This window comes from Entelurus aequoreus, linkage group LG09 (genome assembly GCF_033978785.1).
Source record: "Entelurus aequoreus isolate RoL-2023_Sb linkage group LG09, RoL_Eaeq_v1.1, whole genome shotgun sequence".
NCBI lineage: Eukaryota > Metazoa > Chordata > Actinopteri > Syngnathiformes > Syngnathidae > Entelurus > Entelurus aequoreus.
In genome coordinates this window covers 30750121-30768716 of record NC_084739.1, presented here as the reverse complement: position 1 = coordinate 30768716, position 18596 = coordinate 30750121, and the positions used below count along the sequence as shown (strand labels likewise).

Genomic DNA, 18596 nt, shown 5'->3' with positions numbered 1-18596 from the left:
CTGTGGTCTCTCACTGGCTTGCGGGCTGGCTGCATCTTGCTTCTCTTCAGCCTTATCCTGTGTGTCTACGGCCTACCAGTGGCCTGCCTGGGGGCACGGTTGGCCCGGTTCTGGGATCCTGTCGCTGGCCGGCCTGCCTGCGTGGGGCAAGTGATCTCTTGTTCCCTGGGTACCATACCTGCTGTTTTGGGTTGTGCTCTCTGGGTGGCTGGGCCCGTACTTTAGGGGACGGCGTGGCGAAGTTGGGAGAGTGGCCGTGCCAACAATCTGAGGGTTACTGGTTCAATCCCCACCTTCTACCATCCTAGTCACGTCCGTTGTGTCCTTGAGCAAGACACTTCACCCTTGCTCCTGATGGGCCTAGTTAGCGCCGTGCATGGCAGATCCCGCCATCAGCGTGTGAATGTGTGTGTGTGAATGGGTGAATGTGGAAATAGTGTCAAAGCGCTTTTAGTTCCTTAAAAAAGGTAGAAAAGCGCTTTACAAGTACAACACATTTACCATTTACCATTTGGCTCCGGCACATACTGGGACACAAGAATATTGTCCAAACAAACACACATACATCAAACACACAGATGTATTCATATATATGTACATACATAAGTACATTCATTCATACATACATACGTTCATGCAGATGTACTTACGCACATACATACACAAATACAGTACATACACACACACACACGGCACATACTTCCACACGCACATTAACTGGACAAACATACATACACAAAATGTACGTACACAAGCACTTATGCATATAATCATGTTTCATTAAACATATATTAATGTTGTTACCCCCAGGGGACGGGTAAAACACGGCACACTGACAAAGCTAACCTGTTTTACTATAACAATCTACAAGGTTAATATAGTTCGCTTCACTTTCTTCCCTTCCATTTATCTGCTTTCTTTTGTAATTCAAGTTTTTCTTACAGGTAATTATTATTATTCATTATCAATATTGTTATTTATATATTTTACTGTTCCATTTTTAGTGCAATAATGTTAATTGTGATTTCTGTATTATTACTATCCACTTCACTAACTGGCTCTTTGCTATCATTTCTCGTATCATATTTGTACATTTTGTATTTGCTGATGTTGTTCTGTTGTTGTTTTTGTTTGCGTCGTTGTCTCTCTGTCTTATCCCACTCTTGTCCCTGTAATTTCCCCCTTTGTCTTCCTTTTTTACGTCTTTCTATCCCCTCCTGCTCCGGTACGGCTATGCCAAATAAAGTTAAATACAAATAAGGCAACAAGAGAAGTATCCCACACTTTTCTTCCTCTACGTCAACAATATGATTTGCCTGAGGAGCTGAACAGGACAAAACATAACAAAAAAAAAAGCAATATATTTCATATCTATGGTCCGTGTTTACATTGTTATTTTCTGATCAAACGATAAGCATGAATGTAGGAACTTGCAGACAAATATGTTAGGGACAGATGCCTCATTTTAATAGAATCAATGTAAATCCCACACACTTTGTATCCTGCAATGCCTATCGACTTATCTCACCAGGTTGCTGAAGCAGTTTATATTTAATAACTTGATTGTGTGCTTTTGATGAGGTATTTTTGCTTGAATGGCAGAAGATGTCACCCAGCTTTATCTTGGTTTGAGTGGTCTGTTAGTGATAAGGGCACTGCCTGGTATTAGCTGGCGACCTATTGGTGGGGAAGAAGCGTGCAGGGATTAAGCAGCACTCACTTGTCCGACTTTCAGAGATATGGCTACTTATTAGTGTAATTACATTTGTTAGTATAAAGCCGTCCTTCCAAACGACATGGGCCAGCCTCTTAAAATGTGAATTTGAGTGCCATGTCGCTCTTAATAAGAGTAAACAGAAGGAGTGAATTAAATTAAGTTAGGGTGATAATAGTTTCTCTTAAAACTCTAAGATGTTAATAAAGGATTGAAGGACTTTAAAGGCCTACTGAAATGATTTTTTTGTATTTAAACGGGGATAGCAGATCCATTCTATGTGTCATACTTGATAATTTCGCGATATTGCCATATTTTTGCTGAAAGGATTTAGTAGAGAACATTGACGATAAAGTTCGCAACTTTTGGTCGCTGATAAAAAAAGCCTTGCCTGTACCGGAAGTAGCGTGACGTCGCAGGTTGAAGGTCTCCTCACATTTCCTCATTGTTTACACCAGCAGCGAGAGCGATTCGGACCGAGAAAGCGACGATTACCCCATTAATTTGAGCGAGGATGAAAGATTTGTGGATGAGGGACGTCAGAGTGAAGGACTAGAGTGCAGTGCAGGACGTATCTTTTTTCGCTCTGACCGTAACTTAGGTAAAAGGGCTCATTGGATTCCACACTTTCTCCTTTTTCTATTGTGGATCACGGATTTGGATTTTAAACCACCTCGGATATTATATCCTCTTGAAAATGAGAGTCGAGAACGCGAAATGGACATTCACAGTGACTTTTATCTCCACGACAATGCATCGGTGAAGCACTTTAGCTACGGAGCTAACGTGATAGCATTGTGCTTAAATACAGATAGAAACAAAAGAAATAAGCCCCTGGCTGGAAGGATAGACAGAAGATCAACAATACTACTATCAGGAGACACCGAACCAAACACTGGACCCGTAACCACACGGTTAATGCTGTGCCGCCTGTCGAAGCCTAGCAATGCTGTTGCTAACGACGCCATTGAAGCTAACTTAGCTACGGGACCTCGTCAGAGCTATGATAAAAACATTAGCGCTCCACCTACGCCAGCCCTCATCTGCTCATCAACACCTGTGCTCACCTGCGTTCCAGCGATTGACGGCGCGACGAAGGACTTCACCTGATCATCGATGCGGTCGGCGGCTAGCGTCGGATAGCGCGTCTGCTATCCAAGTCAAAGTCCTCCTGGTTGTGTTGCTGCAGCCAGCCACTAATACACCGATCCCACCTACAGCTTTCTTCTTTGCAGTCTCCATTGTTCATTAAACAAATTGCAAAAGATTCACCAACACAGATGTCCAGAATACTGTGAAATTTTGCGATGAAAACAGAGCTGTTTGTATTGTGATACAATGTGTCCGAATACTTCCGTTTCAACCATCGACGTGACGTGCAAACGTTATCATACATAGACGTTTTCAACCGGAAGTTTAGCGGGAAATTTTAAATTGCACTTTATAAGTTAACCCGGCCGTATTGGCATGTGTTGCAATGTTAAGATTTCATCATTGATATATAAAATATCAGACTGCGTTGTCGGTAGTAGTGGGTTTCAGTAGGCCTTTAAGGACCAATTTTATGTGTGGGAATCCATATTTGTGTACACTCCTGGTTTAATCATTAAAGTCCTCCTGCCTGTATAAATGTTTAAAATGGCATTTATCCCACAACCCAACTGGACTGTCAGCACCTCAACAAAGTGAACCCAAACAAACTAAGTTTCGTCAGTCTGGCATAATTTTAGCGTATCTAATTTTTCCTACTCAAGATGTGTTGTGTGTGTGCACAGTGGTTAGTGTGGAACAGATGTTAGTCTTTTACTTAATGTTTTTTTTCGTCTATCAGATTATTTTGTGCGTTTTCTTGGCTAGTGAAGAGAGAAATTGCCTCAAAGCATTAGCGCTGTCAGCTGCCGTAATAACCATGATGTAAAAGGAGACAAGCTACATGTGAATGTACTTCACATGTGTGCAGATGGACTGGGAAATTCATCAGGCTCTTAATCACATTTTGAGATGTGATTTCAGGTGATAGCATCATAAATTAATTTTCTGAGTCAGCTTTTCATGTAAAGCATAAAAATTAAAAGCTGGAAAAACACCAAACCCAAACATCTGTCACCGTCCTGCCTCCATTATAGTTTTTTGGTTACATTTCATTTTCAGCTTTTGTGTCTAATTTGGAACAACCTGGTTTACTGCATACCTGTCAACCATCCCATTTCACCCGGGAAACTCCATAAATTTGCTTCTCTCTACCTGCGCCCTACCGTTCCAGTATTTTAAGCTTAATGAACACACTTGGCTAAATGGGGCCATGGTGTTTTTATTTGTGTGTTTGTACATGCTTGTCTCCCCCCCCCCAAAAAAAACAAAAAAACAAAAAACACTATTTTAACATGTAACATGCAACCCCGACAGGGACAAGCGGTAGAAAATGGATGGATGGATGCTTTTAAATGAGTTAAAGTTAAAGTACCAATGATTGTCACACACACACTAGGTGTGGTGAAATTTGTCCTCTGCATTTAACTCATCCCCTTGTTGACCCCCTGGGAGGTGAGGGGAGCAGTGGGCAGCAGCGGTGCCACGCCCGGGAAACATTTTTGGTGATTTAACCCCCAATTCCAACCCTTGATGCTGAGTGCCAAGCAGGGAGGTAATGGGTCCCATTTTTATAGTATTTGGTATGACTCAGCCGGGTTTGAACTCACAACCTACCGATCTCAGGGTGGACACTCTAACCACTAGGCCACTGAGTAGGTCAGTGGCCAGAAAACCAAACTTCAACAACAGTAGTTTAGTATGTAATGTAATAACAATGTAAAACATTTACCTTGGGGAGTGCACGTGTACGGTATCTCCCGCAAGCTGCTTCTCTGTCAAAGACCCCATCAGCAGTACCTCTGCATTTCAATGGATAAATGTCCTCCGTTTGGAATATATTTTAATGCCCTTGGCTGGGGTTAACGTCTTAATTCTGCTTCAGTATGGTGTAGATTATTGTAGCGGTGCTAAGATCATAATGCTTCACCAAGTTGGCAACACACAGACCTCGTTAATGTTTTTTGATTGTTTCTTTCTTTAATTCAATGAATAACATCTGCTTCTTCTTCTCGACACTGTCCTTTCCACTCACTTTTTTCGTACCCACGGTTGGATAAACTAAGTGTTGTCTGTCTAACCGTCTAAATGCTAGATATTTGCTAATACGAGTAGGTGAGACATTGAATAATTTCCAAAATCTTACTGGATTCACTGTGACATTTGCCACAGCGACTCGCAATGGGTAAGGTTATTATCCGAATTTTTGCTGACTTGAAGCGCAACAATTAGTTGAGAGACAACTCATATCCCACATAACTTGTGAGCTTGGGCACTCGTAACCCGAGGTAAAACTGCATTCGGAACTCCTGTGAGACAAAATCCTCTGCAGTGTTTTACACAACAGGGCTATTTTTTCTGAAACGGGTCAGTAAATAAATACATCAAAACCAAATGTCCACTGCAGACGATGCTGGTTCTTAGGAGGATTTAGGCTTAAACCTAGGTTTAAGCTGTCAAGCCCAACCGAGACTGCTTTCAGTCAGTATAAGATAAAACAATTTATCTATTTTTTTGTTACAGTGGAAGGAAACAGATTTAATTGCATAATGTTTGATGAGTTGAACTACATGATACAGTAAATAGTACAAGCTGTATTGCAGCACCCTTACCAAAGCACTTGCCATTTGTGCTGTGTTTGCACTTTTAAAGGTGTAACACATTCTCACCTGAGCACCTGAGGTCAATGTGATTGTTCTTGCCACTGGCCAAGTCCTAACAAGAGCAAAAGGTTAAGTGAACCCCAAGTAATGTACGATTTCCACTGCTTGCCACGGTATAATAGCCTTCTGTCACTGCTGCCACTTTAGTGCACAGCAGATTGCCTGGTAGAGGAAGTCGCCATGACAACAGTGTCAGCAGTACACCAGGAGCTGATGACCTGTAAGGGAGCAGACAGGCAATTCCACTCTGTGAACGTTGATCTTCACATCCACAACACCCTTTTTTCTTTGCCGTATTGACCATGTGTCAAGTTCAAGGAGCTATCTTCAGCTCGAGAAGACGGGGCAACAGGTGCCAAATAAAGAGCAGGGCAGTCATTTATTATTTCCCCTTTGACTCTTTGTTTTGGTCAGCAGGGTGAAGTGAGCCATTAAAGATGGATTTTGGTGGAGAAGGCTCTGCCTGTCATGTTTTACCTACCAGACCATGGCAGTATCAATACTCACTATAAAAAACAAAACTCCAGTAATATAATTTGAGGTGTTGACTTTTATACATGTGTGCAATAACGAAATAACAATTTAACCACATGATTTTTGTCAAATAAACCAGCATGATCATTCTATTATGTGTCCAAACCACGAAGGGTTACTTATAACTATATAGGTTGTTATACTTATATATTTATCGCTCCTGTGTTGCTGCTAATACTCAGGTGAGGTTTCAACCTAGCACACGGCTCACGATGCCGTAGCTTTGCTTTAAAAAACGATGAGTTGAGCTCTTTTCTAGAAGAGGTTATGAAAGCCATCATAGCTGTGATGTGACAGAAAGTGGGTACTCGTGGCTCTTGAGTGCATCATGCACATTATGAATACTGATTTTGGTGTGCTATATATCAGCAACAGGAAATGATACTAAATTATTGTGTGCTTCCATGTGCTCTCCTTTCAGCTAAGTTTCCAGCACAAGGTGGGTGTGCTTTATTGTAAGGCGGGCCAGAGCACGGAGGAAGAGATGTACAATAATGAGAGTGCCGGACCAGCATTGGAGGAGTTCTTGGATCTACTAGGCCAGAGAGTGCGCCTGAAAGGCTTCACAAAGTACAGAGCGCAGCTGGATAACAAAAGTAAGTAACCACACAAAGTGCACAAGCTGTGCACCAGTATTCTGGAAGGGGAAATGCAGTGCACTACTTGATTACAGTAAATCTTTACAGGAGGTTCTCGGTCTATGAACTATGCTGTAAGTCAAGTTTGAGTATAATTTGTAACTTTTACCTAATTCATACCTAAAATAAAACCTGAGTCACTCACGTTGTACACCAGACTTGGGCATTCTGCGGCCCGCGGGCCGCATCCGGCCCATTGTGCGTCCCTGTCCGGCCCGCGTGAGGCCAATAATAAATTACAAAATAAATTTAAAAAAGTATCTATGTCGAGTGTGCAATACAACGGTGCTGCTTTTGTTTTGAAAAGCGTTATTCGTATTACTTCTGTGTGGACGTATGCGTGTGCGTGATTGTGAGTGAGTGTGAACAGATGCAATCACAAATTAAAAAATAAAGTTGAAAAAACATCTATGTCGTGCGCACAATACAACTGTGCTGCTTTTTTTTGAAAAGTGTTATTTATGGGCGTATGTCCGTGTGTAACATGTGAGTGAAGGTGCACAGCGACAAGTGATGCACGGTTTACACCCGAGACGCTAAAAAGAGAAAAGTTGATGACGAATGGCGTGTTTTCAACAAGACATGGACTGCCAAGCAACGTTCCCTCTAAGGTGCGCGCATGCGCAATTGCGCACTGCTCAAGCGTCCTCTGCGCACAGCAAATATATGCCGCGCACCAAATCAAATCCCATCTGAATTGTAAACAAAATAAACACATTTATTCTGTGTAATTTTGCAATGCAACTTTGAGTGACAGTGACAACAAGTGGCCATAGCGGTGTTCATCAACACCGTTCAATTGAACACCTTTCAATTATTGTAACGTCTATCGAAATGCTTCGAGGCCAGGAATTATATCGATCAATTTATTGAGCAAAACTGTTTATATTCGGCCATAACCACACCAAAAACATGAGTAAAACACTTCTATCTCGAAAAACTAGTAATTTTCTGCCGTACAAACCAGGCCAAAACCAACTTGTCATCTGTCACCAACACGCATACCACTAAACCACTGGTGCGTTTATGGCCACACAAAAAGTCGGACAACTCAAACACCACACAAAGTTACACTATGACTCCTCAGTCATACATGTGCTTATTTTACTGTCATTTATTATTAATGTTAATTTATTGATATTAATCATGGAATGCTGTTACTAGAGAAAGTTACAGGAATGCACACTTCATCCTATGCTTACATTTCATTGTGCAACATGAGGATGTTTAAGGGGAACTAAATGTGATCTCTGAAAGGGGTACAAATGATTTCCAAAGCAGTGCTTTTGGTATAAAGTTAAGTTAGGTTAAATGAAAGTATTATTATTATTATTAATTATTATTATTATCAATCAATCAATCAATCGGAGCTTTATTTGTCCATTCTTAACATGTACAAGACACATAAGAACTGAAATTACATTTTCGGCATTTATTATTATTATTTATCTTACGGTATATATCAAAAATAATATTGAGCAAAATTTTATTGAAATATTGTCGATGTGGCCTTCCAGCAGTGCTCGGGTTGCTCATGCGGCCCCCGGTAAAAATTAATTGCCCACCCCTGTTGTACACAGAACATCCAAAGTACACATAAAATAACAAGATTAAATACAAGAATAAAATGAAACTGTCATAAAAAGAGAGAGCAACTCCTTTCTTTTATCTCTGTAATTGTCTGGCACACCTGAGTATGTGTAGCAAAGAAGAGGTGTACTGTTTGACAGGAGGATGTCTAAATAATGAAAACACTGCCCTGCTATTCGAAGAGCTTGCCTGTGAGGACCCCTCTAATGCCAACAACATTGATACTTATTTCATAGTTCTGTGTCTAAAAAGTATGTCTACATGTAACATATTGTGTCATTTTCCCTTCTATTATTTTGTCAAAATTATTAGGGACAAGTGGTAGAAAATTAATTTTTAATCTACTTGCTGATTTACTGTTAATATCTGCTTACTTTCTCTTTTAACATGTTCTGTCTTCACTTTTGTTAAAATGTAATAATAATTTATTCCTCTGTTGTTTGGATACTTTACATTAGTTTTGGATGATACCACACATTTGGGTTACAAGTAGTTACAGGATCATACATTGGTCATATTCAAAGTCCTCATGTGTCCAGGGACATATTTTCTGAGTTTATAAACATAATGTGAATTTAAAAAAAAACGAAAGAAGATGTTGTGACCCCAAAAATATCGACGTAATCATAGTAGTATCGACTAGATACGCTATTGCACTTGTACTCATTTTAACGATTCTGACATTGAAGAAGAAGAGTTTTGGCAAGAATTTGGATGAAAAAAATTAAAAAGACACAAGCAAAATACAATCCTGAAAATTAGCAGCATTTGAAGGGAAAAAGACTGAGTCAGCAGAACCGGCTCAAAAACGAGAGAAAAAAAAGTTAAGCCACTAGTATTCAGTTTTGCGTCCTCTTCTGATGTTCATTTCCTCAAGATGATTGTGGAAATGCTGAAAGAACATGAGGAAACACTCGAGGGTGTCGATGGAAGAGCAGGGAAGTCAGGAGAAATTGTGATTCTTTCCTATTTCTTTTTTGTTCATAATGTTAACCATATCAGTTTTGAAGTAATCATGGACCAGGGCGACAAAAACATGCAATTGCGTGATAAAAACAAGTTTTACATGCCTTTATCTACACTGTCGTAGTGAGTAAAGGTGTTCCAGTTCTGTAGGTGATGTCACACCAACAGGGAATCTAGTGATGGAAAAGTGGGGATCACAGAACAGTTAGTTATCTACCAATTACTTAAAAACCAGAGGTGGGGAAAGTAATCGATATTTAGATGCATCGCAATTTGGACATGGACGATTATAAAATCGATTAGTAAACATCAATAATTTATAATCGATTTATTTATTGTAAATAAAGTAAAGCAGACATTTCTAAAATGTAGCTGACAGCAGTGAGCCACTTCACCGAGAAATCCGACAAGCTCCTTTAATATTGGGCACTTACTGTATGTTCCAGTTTTACATACATTTCTATTAATTGAATAAATGTGATGGGAATTAATTTAACTGTTTCTTATTACAAAAGCACTATTTTTAAAAGTTGTATGTGATAAAGGCTTATTCAGGGAAATGAAAAGAAATGTAAACCTGCATTAATATACATAAATGAAAGATTTATCAATAATCAATTTTTAATCAAATCGTAGCTCCTGAATTGTAATCGAATCATGAGGTGCCTAAATATTCCCACCTCTATTGAAAACTATCCATCCACGGTGTGGCGAAGTTGGTAGAGTGGCTGTGCCAGCAATCGGAGTGTTGCTGGTTACTGGGGTTCAATTCCCACCTTCTACCTTCCTAGTCACGTCCGTTGTGTCCTTGGGCAAGACACTTCACCCTTTGCCTCTGATGGCTGCTGGTTAGCGCCTTGCATGGCAGCTCCCGCCATCAGTGTGTGAATGTGTGTGAATGGGTAAATGTGGAAATACTGTCAAAGTGCTTTGAGTACCTTGAAGGTAGAAAAGCGCTATACAAGTATAACCCATTTATCATTTATAACCCATTATCCATCCATTTTCTACCACTTGTCCCTTTTGGGGTCGCGGGGGGTGCTGGAGCCTATCTCAGCTGCACATGGGCGGAAGGCGGGGTACACCCTGGACAAGTCGCCACGTCATCACAGGGCCAACACAGATAGACAACATTCACACTCACATTCACCCACTAGGGTCAATTTAGTGTTGCCAATCAACCTACCGTAATTGATATTATGGAAAAAGACCGCCAGATTTATTTTCAAGAGCAAAACATGCATAAAGAGAATTTGTTAGTGAAATTTAGATCATCTGGACACTATGAGTCCTTTAAGCTTGAGAGACATAATGTCGGGCCAAAAGTTAACAGAAAAGAACAAAAGTGACGTTGTCCTTCCTTAGTATAGCTACCGTATGTGTATTCAGCATGCGCACATTTATAGTTTTATTTTTCTTTCTGTACAGTATTATTAATTTATTGGAATGCATCACAATGAGACATTTGTTTTCAATCTAAAGAAGTAAAAAAAAAACCTGATCTGTTCAAATAACCCCAGCATGCAAACAGGAGTTCAGAACCTTTAGATAGCGATTGCTTCATCATTATTCATGAAAAATGTAAAAAAAATAAAATAAAATGGTTGTATTGTTTGTGTTGTGTACCCAGCCGATTCCACAGGCACGCACTCTCTCTACACCACCTACAAGGACTACGAGCTGATGTTTCACGTATCCACCATGCTCCCCTACACACCCAACAACAGACAGCAGGTCAGTGAACAACACAATCATCGATGTGCCTCCAAATGTTCATACATTGTTTGGGGAACCACTTTCATGCTGGCTAGGTAGAATGGAAATTCTCCTATTATACCTTCAATCCAGGCTCCTGCCAGTCCCCCTTTAGGGCTCATTTTGCCACGGTAACAACCCATCACTTGAAACTATGAGCATTGCCATGGTAACGGTACCTCATAGTAGGATTTTAATCAATGTATCCCCAGGGGCTGGACCTGACTCTGTATTAGATGTGCCTCCATGTCTACGCTAACAAGTTGAATTAAGTGATTGGAGTAGTTGCTTGACAACCATTGGCATGATAAAATTGCAATCACAAAGGTTCACTTGTTGAGTATTTACACAGATTTTCTATTTTGCGCCTGTGGATACAAACCTGCACTAACATCAATAGTGTATAAATCTAAAGACCACTGAAAACATTCTTCTTCTGGGTAGCAAAGTCAGTTAGTTTCATTTCATTCTTCTTGGTAATCTTCCTGCAGGACAAATTAGATTAGTCAAACTCCCATCTCAAATCCCTATTCAAACTTGATCTAAATTCACATAATCCCAGAAAAGACATGTTTAGTAGACAACCCAACAAAGGAGGCTGTCTAAATTAGATTTAGGGATGGATGTTTTCTGTCCTGAAATCCTACACATCCGACTGGGCTGAGATTAAAGTTGTATCCTATACTGTATATTATTTATAAGTATAGTAGCAGACTAAGGCTGAATCCCATTTCTCTCCCTTGTCCCTTGTCTTAGCCACCTGCCCTCGGTTTTGCGCATGCACATCAAGTAAGTGGTGTCCCAATTCTCGATTAATGCTAAAGGGGACCTATTATGCAAAACTAAACTTTCTTACCTATCGGAACATTTTTTTTATGTATTTGGGATCTACATAAATCCAGTAAATGGGAAATCAAGCCATGGGGGCAAGGCAAAGATATTTGTAAAACAATCTTTCCTACCTTCATGCTTTGTCCAAACGGGCCATTTGGAATTTACCCAATTGGTGACATTTTTCCCATTGATGGCATCAGCAGTGATTTATTTAATTGAATTAGGACAATGCATATTCATCAACATAGAGCAACAATGTAAATATGCCTGAGTTAGCACAATAGCTCATTTTCATCCGTTGTCCTAAGGCAGGTTAATACAGTAAACATTCAACAGGTCATGATACAAAATAATACATAAATCACAAGACATTACACATCACAAGCATACCATAAGCACAGACCATGGACAAACAAGAATAAAACAAACAACAAACAAATAAACAAGTGAATAATCTAATCTAAACTCGCCGTAACCAAAAGTTACGGCGAGTTTACAGCTGTTTTAAAGTGATCCCGACGTCGCAGAGTGATATAAGTTGACAGGCTGACACCTCAAATTGATCTCTGAATGGCGCAAGGTACGAAATTGTTGAAAAAACAAGTTAAAAGTGCCGCAAGTCGCTAAAGAAGTAACTGCCCTTAAGACATAAGAGGCGCTGACGTCAGTGACTGCCGCGATGCCAAAAGTTAAAGGATTGACTAGAAAGACTGATTTGAAGCTGGGCACAGAACATGATGGGATTCAAGAAGGGATACTACAAAAAATACTCCAGGAATTTAAAGAAGAAATGATAGAAAAATTGGAAGAATTGATGGATGGATGGAAAGAGGATATGAAAGAAATGAAAGAAGAAATTAAAGAAATGAAAAAAGAGAACAACTCCAGAAATAAAGAAGCCACTGAAATGAGCAAACAAATGAAGATCCTTCAAGAAGACAACAACATGCTGAGGAACATCATAGATGAAATGGATCAGGATAAACGAATGAATGATATCATTGTGACAGGGCACCGAATTAAACCAAGATCCTATGCGAAAGCTGTGAATAATGAAGGTGAACCAGATGAAATGGATATGGTCTCAGCAGAACAGCAAGTGGTCAACTTTCTGCAATCAAAAGAAATTGAAATCGACATTAATACCATCGAAACATGCATCCCACTGAACGGAAGAAACAACAACGCCACTCCAGTCGTGCTCGTGAAACTCGTAAACAGAAAATCTAAAATGGCATTGCTGAGACAGGGAAAGAAGCTGAAGGGAACAAATGTGTACATGAATGAGCATCTCACAAAACGTAATGCTGGAATCGCCAAGAAAGCACGCCACTTGAGAAGGCAGGGAAAAATCCAGGGAACTTGGAGCGCCAACTGTAAAATCTACATCAAGCTGAATGGAAGTCCAGAAGCAAGAGTCATTGTTGTCCATGACATCAAGGACCTGGACAATTTTTAAAGTTTACACAGCTACCACAACAACGATGATAATGGACTCTGACAGAAAACTAGCACCTAAATTCAGCATCGGCACTACTATGTTCCAAGGGACGACTAAACAAGAGGACCTAGATTCAGGATTGCATCCACCTACACTTATAGAGATTATTGAAACAACATCAAAGTTTGTTGAACAAGAAAATATGGAACTAAAAAATTTCTGCAACAAAGATCACAAAAACCAGGATTTGGAAAATGATATACATCCAGATACAAATTTTTTCTCCCACATCAGTAATAGTTGTTTTTATTATACAGATGATCAATATAATAGCAACATTGAATGTGATAACAAATTGTCAATTATTCATTTTAATAGTAGAAGCTTGTATGCAAATTACAACAACATTAAGAACTTTTTGGAACACATCAACGAACCCTTCAAAGTGATTGCTGTCACAGAAACATGGATTGATGATAAAAAAGGAATAGATTTTGATCTGGAGGGATATGAACTAAACTACATCAACAGAACCAACAAAAATGGAGGAGGAGTAGCTGTGTACGTGATGAAGAACCTGAACTACAAAGTGGTAAAAAACATGTCATTTGCTATAGATAATATCTTAGAATGTGTAACCATTGAAATATATCAGGAAAAAAGCAAAAACATATTCATCAGTTGTATATATAGATCACCTAAGTCAAGTATAGAAACATTTGAAGAATGGATCAAGGCAACTTACATGGACAATGGTCAAAGAATAATGTTCTTATGTGGTGACTTTAATATTGACTTATTGAACCCCAACAAGCAAAAGTCTATCGATGTCATTGATACAATGTACTGCATCGGTCTATATCCTAAAATCACAAAGCCAAGCAGAATCACAGGACAATGTGCCACGCTTATTGATAATATTTTTACCAATGATTTTGATAATAACACTACAAGTGGTCTACTTGTAAGCGACGTTAGTGATCATCTGTCAGTGTTTACAATATATGATGGAAACTACAAGAAGAACATGGAAGACAAAAGGACATTTCGAAGACTATGCACAGAGAAGAGGATGACTGCCTTCAAAATTGAGCTACAAAAGCAAGATTGGGACAATGTGTATAATGAAAAAGAGGTTGATGAAGCATATGAACATTTCTTAAACAAGTTCATAATACTTTATGACAAACATTGTCCATGGATACAACTCAGTAACAATCAGAGAAAGAATAATCAACCATGGATGACAAAAGGATTAAAAAATGCTTGTAAGAAGAAGAATACACTATATAGAAAATGTATAGCACAAAGAACTATAGAGGCAGAAAAGAAGTACAAAAAGTATAAAAACAAGTTAACAGACATACTACGATCATGTAGAAAAGAATATTACAGTGAATTATTGGACAGGAACAAAAATAATATGAGAGCAACATGGGGCATCCTCAATAGCATTATTAAAAATGGAACTAAGAGGGACTACCCTCAATACTTCTTAGATGAAAATAAAAAAAATGACAATATAAAGGAAGTAGTTGAAAGCTTCAATAATTATTTTGTAAATATTGGACCAAAATTGGAAGAAATTATTCCAGACCCAGTTCCAATTGAGGACTATAATGATACCATAGAGCGAAATCCCAACTCCATGTTCCTCAGTAATGTGACACAGGAGGAAATAGTTACAATCGTGAAAAAATGTAAATCTAAGACTTCAACTGATTGTAACGGAATTGATATGGAAACAATAAAAAAGGTTATTGAAGAGATCTCAGGACCATTAATGTATATTAGTAACCTATCATTTCAAACAGGTAAATTTCCAAACAAAATGAAAATAGCTAAAGTTGCACCAATTTATAAGACTGGAGACAAACATCAATTTACAAATTATAGACCTGTTTCTCTACTTCCACAATTTTCTAAAATCATTGAAAAACTGTTCAATAACAGATTAGAAAGTTTCATGAATAAAAATAGAATATTCGAAGAGAACCAATATGGATACAGAGCTAATGTTTCAACTTCAATGGCTTTAATTGAAATTACAGAAGAAATTACCAATGCAATAGATAGTAAAAAATGTGCGGCAGCGGTTTTTATGGATCTAACTAAAGCATTTGACACAATTAATCACAATATTTTAATCAAAAAACTAGAACGATATGGCATCAGAGGGTTAGTCTTAAACTGGATAAGAAGTTATCTAACGAACAGGAAACAATACGTGAAGCTAGGCGAACACACGTCTACAACGCTAAATATATCCTGTGGTGTACCTCAGGGATCAATACTAGGACCTAAATTATTCAATCTCTATATAAATGACATTTGTAAAGTTACAAAAGATTTAAAGTTAGTATTATTTGCGGATGATACAACAGCGTTTTGTTCAGGAGAGAACACACAGGAGATAATACAAATAATAACAGAAGAAATTAACAAATTAAAAAGATGGTTTGACAAAAACAGACTATCGTTGAATCTTAGCAAAACTAAAATAATGCTATTTGGTAACAGTAGAAGAGAAAGTCAAACACAAATACAAATAGACGGAATAGAAATTGAAAGAGTAAACTAAACCAAATTTCTAGGTGTAATGATTGATGATAAATTGAACTGGAAATCTCACCTAAAAAATATACAACATAAAGTTGCAAGAAACACGTCAATAATGAATAAAGCAAAACATGTTCTAGACCAAAAATCCCTTCATATTCTCTACTGCTCACTAGTGTTACCATATCTGAGCTACTGTGTAGAAATATGGGGAAATAATTACAAAAGTACACTTCATTCATTAACGGTGTTACAAAAAAGATCAGTTAGAATAATACATAATGTTGGATATAGAGAACATACAAACCCTTTATTTATTGAATCAAAAATACTGAAATTCCACGACATAGTGAATTTGCAAACAGCTAAAATTATGCACAAAGCAAACTATAACCTGCTACCAAAGAATATACAACAATGCTTCTCAAAAAAAGAGGAGAAATATAATCTTAGAGAAAAACGTAATTTAAAACATTTGTTTGCACGTATAACACTTAAGACCTTCAGTATATCAGTATGTGGAATTAAATTATGGAATGGATTAAGCAAAGCAATCAAACAATGTACTAATATGATACACTTCAAGAAACTCTTCAAACTTAAAGTGTTTACAAAGTACAAAGAAGAAGAACCATGACAAACATTCTCAATTTATTTCATCCATCCATTCATTCATTCTTAAAGTAATCTTACTTATCTCATCATATGAAATATGACTTACTTCACCAATTATTATTATTAAATCCTTACTATTATTTATTTATTTATTTTTATTGTGATTACTTATGGAGTTTATTGTGAAAAAATTGTGAACAGGAAGTGAACAAAAAGTTTTGCAACTGTTATGTAAAGAAAAGGGGTAGGATTAAATAAGCTTTGCTTCTTCCTACTCCTTTTCGAACATGTTGAAAAGAAACTGGAAATTGTGATGTATCATGTTGTATGCTTGCATGTTCGAAATAAACTCAAACTCAAACTCAATTGTGTGTGTGTATGTCTGATTAGTTTTCAACCACTGTTTCAGTGCCGTTTTAAATGTTAAATAGCTGTCACAGTTTCTGACATGGGCTGGCAGCCTGTTCCATGCCTCTGATATACCCCACCATTTGGCCAAATTTAGTCCCGCGCCTTTGTACGTTGCAGTCCCCTCTGGTCACTGGTCAAAGTCCACAACCCCTGCACTATACTGTATATACAAATATGGTAGAGCTTTACCCAAAGAGCTTTGCGCCAGTCCGCCATTGTAGTCCGCTGTAGTCTTCTTTTTCTCCATCCTCTTCTTGTGGGGCATCCGCCGCTGTTGTCATTTCTAATACAAATTAGCGTATAGTTCAAATTAATATCTGTCAGTATACTCCATATTGAAGCACTAAAAACGTCAAGGTGGCTGGCGGGGAGAAGACGCAGTTGAAGTGGAGGCAGGGAAATAAGACCGCCCACAAAACAGCGCATTCTGAAGAGACGTTCAGAAAACGGCTTGAAGATGGTCTGTAAAACATAATCTATGCAACATTATGACCATTAAATGTTATGTAGACGACAAGGATATGTTCTTAATGTATAAAAAAAATCATATTATGACTCCTCTAAGGGAAGGGTTGTACAGCCTTCAAAACCAAGTACCAAGTGTTATGTGAAGAAGGCTAAATAGAAAGCACATACATTTAAGTAATATAATGATTATTAATTTTGATAGCAATGGCACTGGTGTTTTATCAGGTATTACTACTTCATGTAGATATGGCCATGCTTTAAATGTTGTTTTTATTTTTAAAATTGCTTGTCATATGAGCTAGCTAACGCGGCTGAACAATTTTCTACATTTCATAAATTATTAGACAGCAAATCTACTTTCACAATTTACGACATGTAAATTGAGAATGTTGTATTTGAAAATTGCTCGTCATGACGACCTAGCTAGTGCACACATTGGAGATATTGTAACTTCTAAATACTGTGATGTTCACTTTTCATAGCTTATTATCTGTCTGATAAAAATAATTTCATTAGCCACCAAACAGCTTGTGGTGATAACATAGCCAGAAAAGAGTGGCATCTCATTTCTTCGGGTGCATTTTCCACCACTAGGTCTTGGCCTTCTGTTTTGAGGGCTCGGGGTAAGATGAAGGAAGAAGGGTTAGAGGGAACATTGGGATTCAAGCTAAGTACAACTCTTTTATTAGATCAAATCGTACAAAAAACATGTTTCCCAATTAATCTGCTTCAGATACCTGAAATTAGTTCAAACAAAACACATTTTATAGAAAATAATTATAGTTATATATATATAAATATACATTAGGTCAGGAAAAAACACAGAGGCTATTTCATCCCCAAAAGCCTGTTTCTTCAAAGATATTGAGCACTGTATAACGGTTGAACCACAGAAACCTCGACTATATACGTATATACAGTATATACAAAATGTCCTTTTTCCTTGTCTTTAAGTTGTACCCCTGTCTTGTTTTCAGTTATTGAGGAAGCGGCACATTGGCAATGATATTGTCACCATCGTGTTCCAGGAGCCTGGGGCCCTTCCTTTTACTCCAAAGAACATCCGCTCTCATTTCCAGCATGTGTTTGTCATTGTCAAAGTCCACAACCCCTGCACTGAAAATGTCTGCTACAGGTAAATAAAACAAGCGTGTATTTGAAAATACTGTTGCATATGAAATGTTATCTAATTATTATATTATTTGTTTTAAACATCAATGACAATTTGTGGCATTGTAGCCATAGCGCATTGGAATATGAGATGAATGAATATTCTTAAGACGAAGTATAGGTGTGTTCTTATTTTGGTTGGCATAAAG

General features: G+C 38.1%; 1 protein-coding gene across 4 annotated transcripts in view; it reads left to right on the top strand.

Moving 5' to 3' along the window:
* The window catches only part of LOC133657331 (signal-induced proliferation-associated 1-like protein 2), a 114258-nt gene that overhangs the window by 18096 nt on the left and 77566 nt on the right, over positions 1-18596 (top strand). For all 4 annotated transcript variants that reach the window (XM_062058531.1, XM_062058529.1, XM_062058530.1 and 1 more), the window contains exons 4-6: positions 6422-6596; positions 10825-10928; positions 18255-18412. In XM_062058531.1, coding sequence (XP_061914515.1) covers positions 6422-6596; positions 10825-10928; positions 18255-18412 — 437 coding nt within the window. The remainder of the gene's footprint in view (positions 1-6421; positions 6597-10824; positions 10929-18254; positions 18413-18596) is intronic.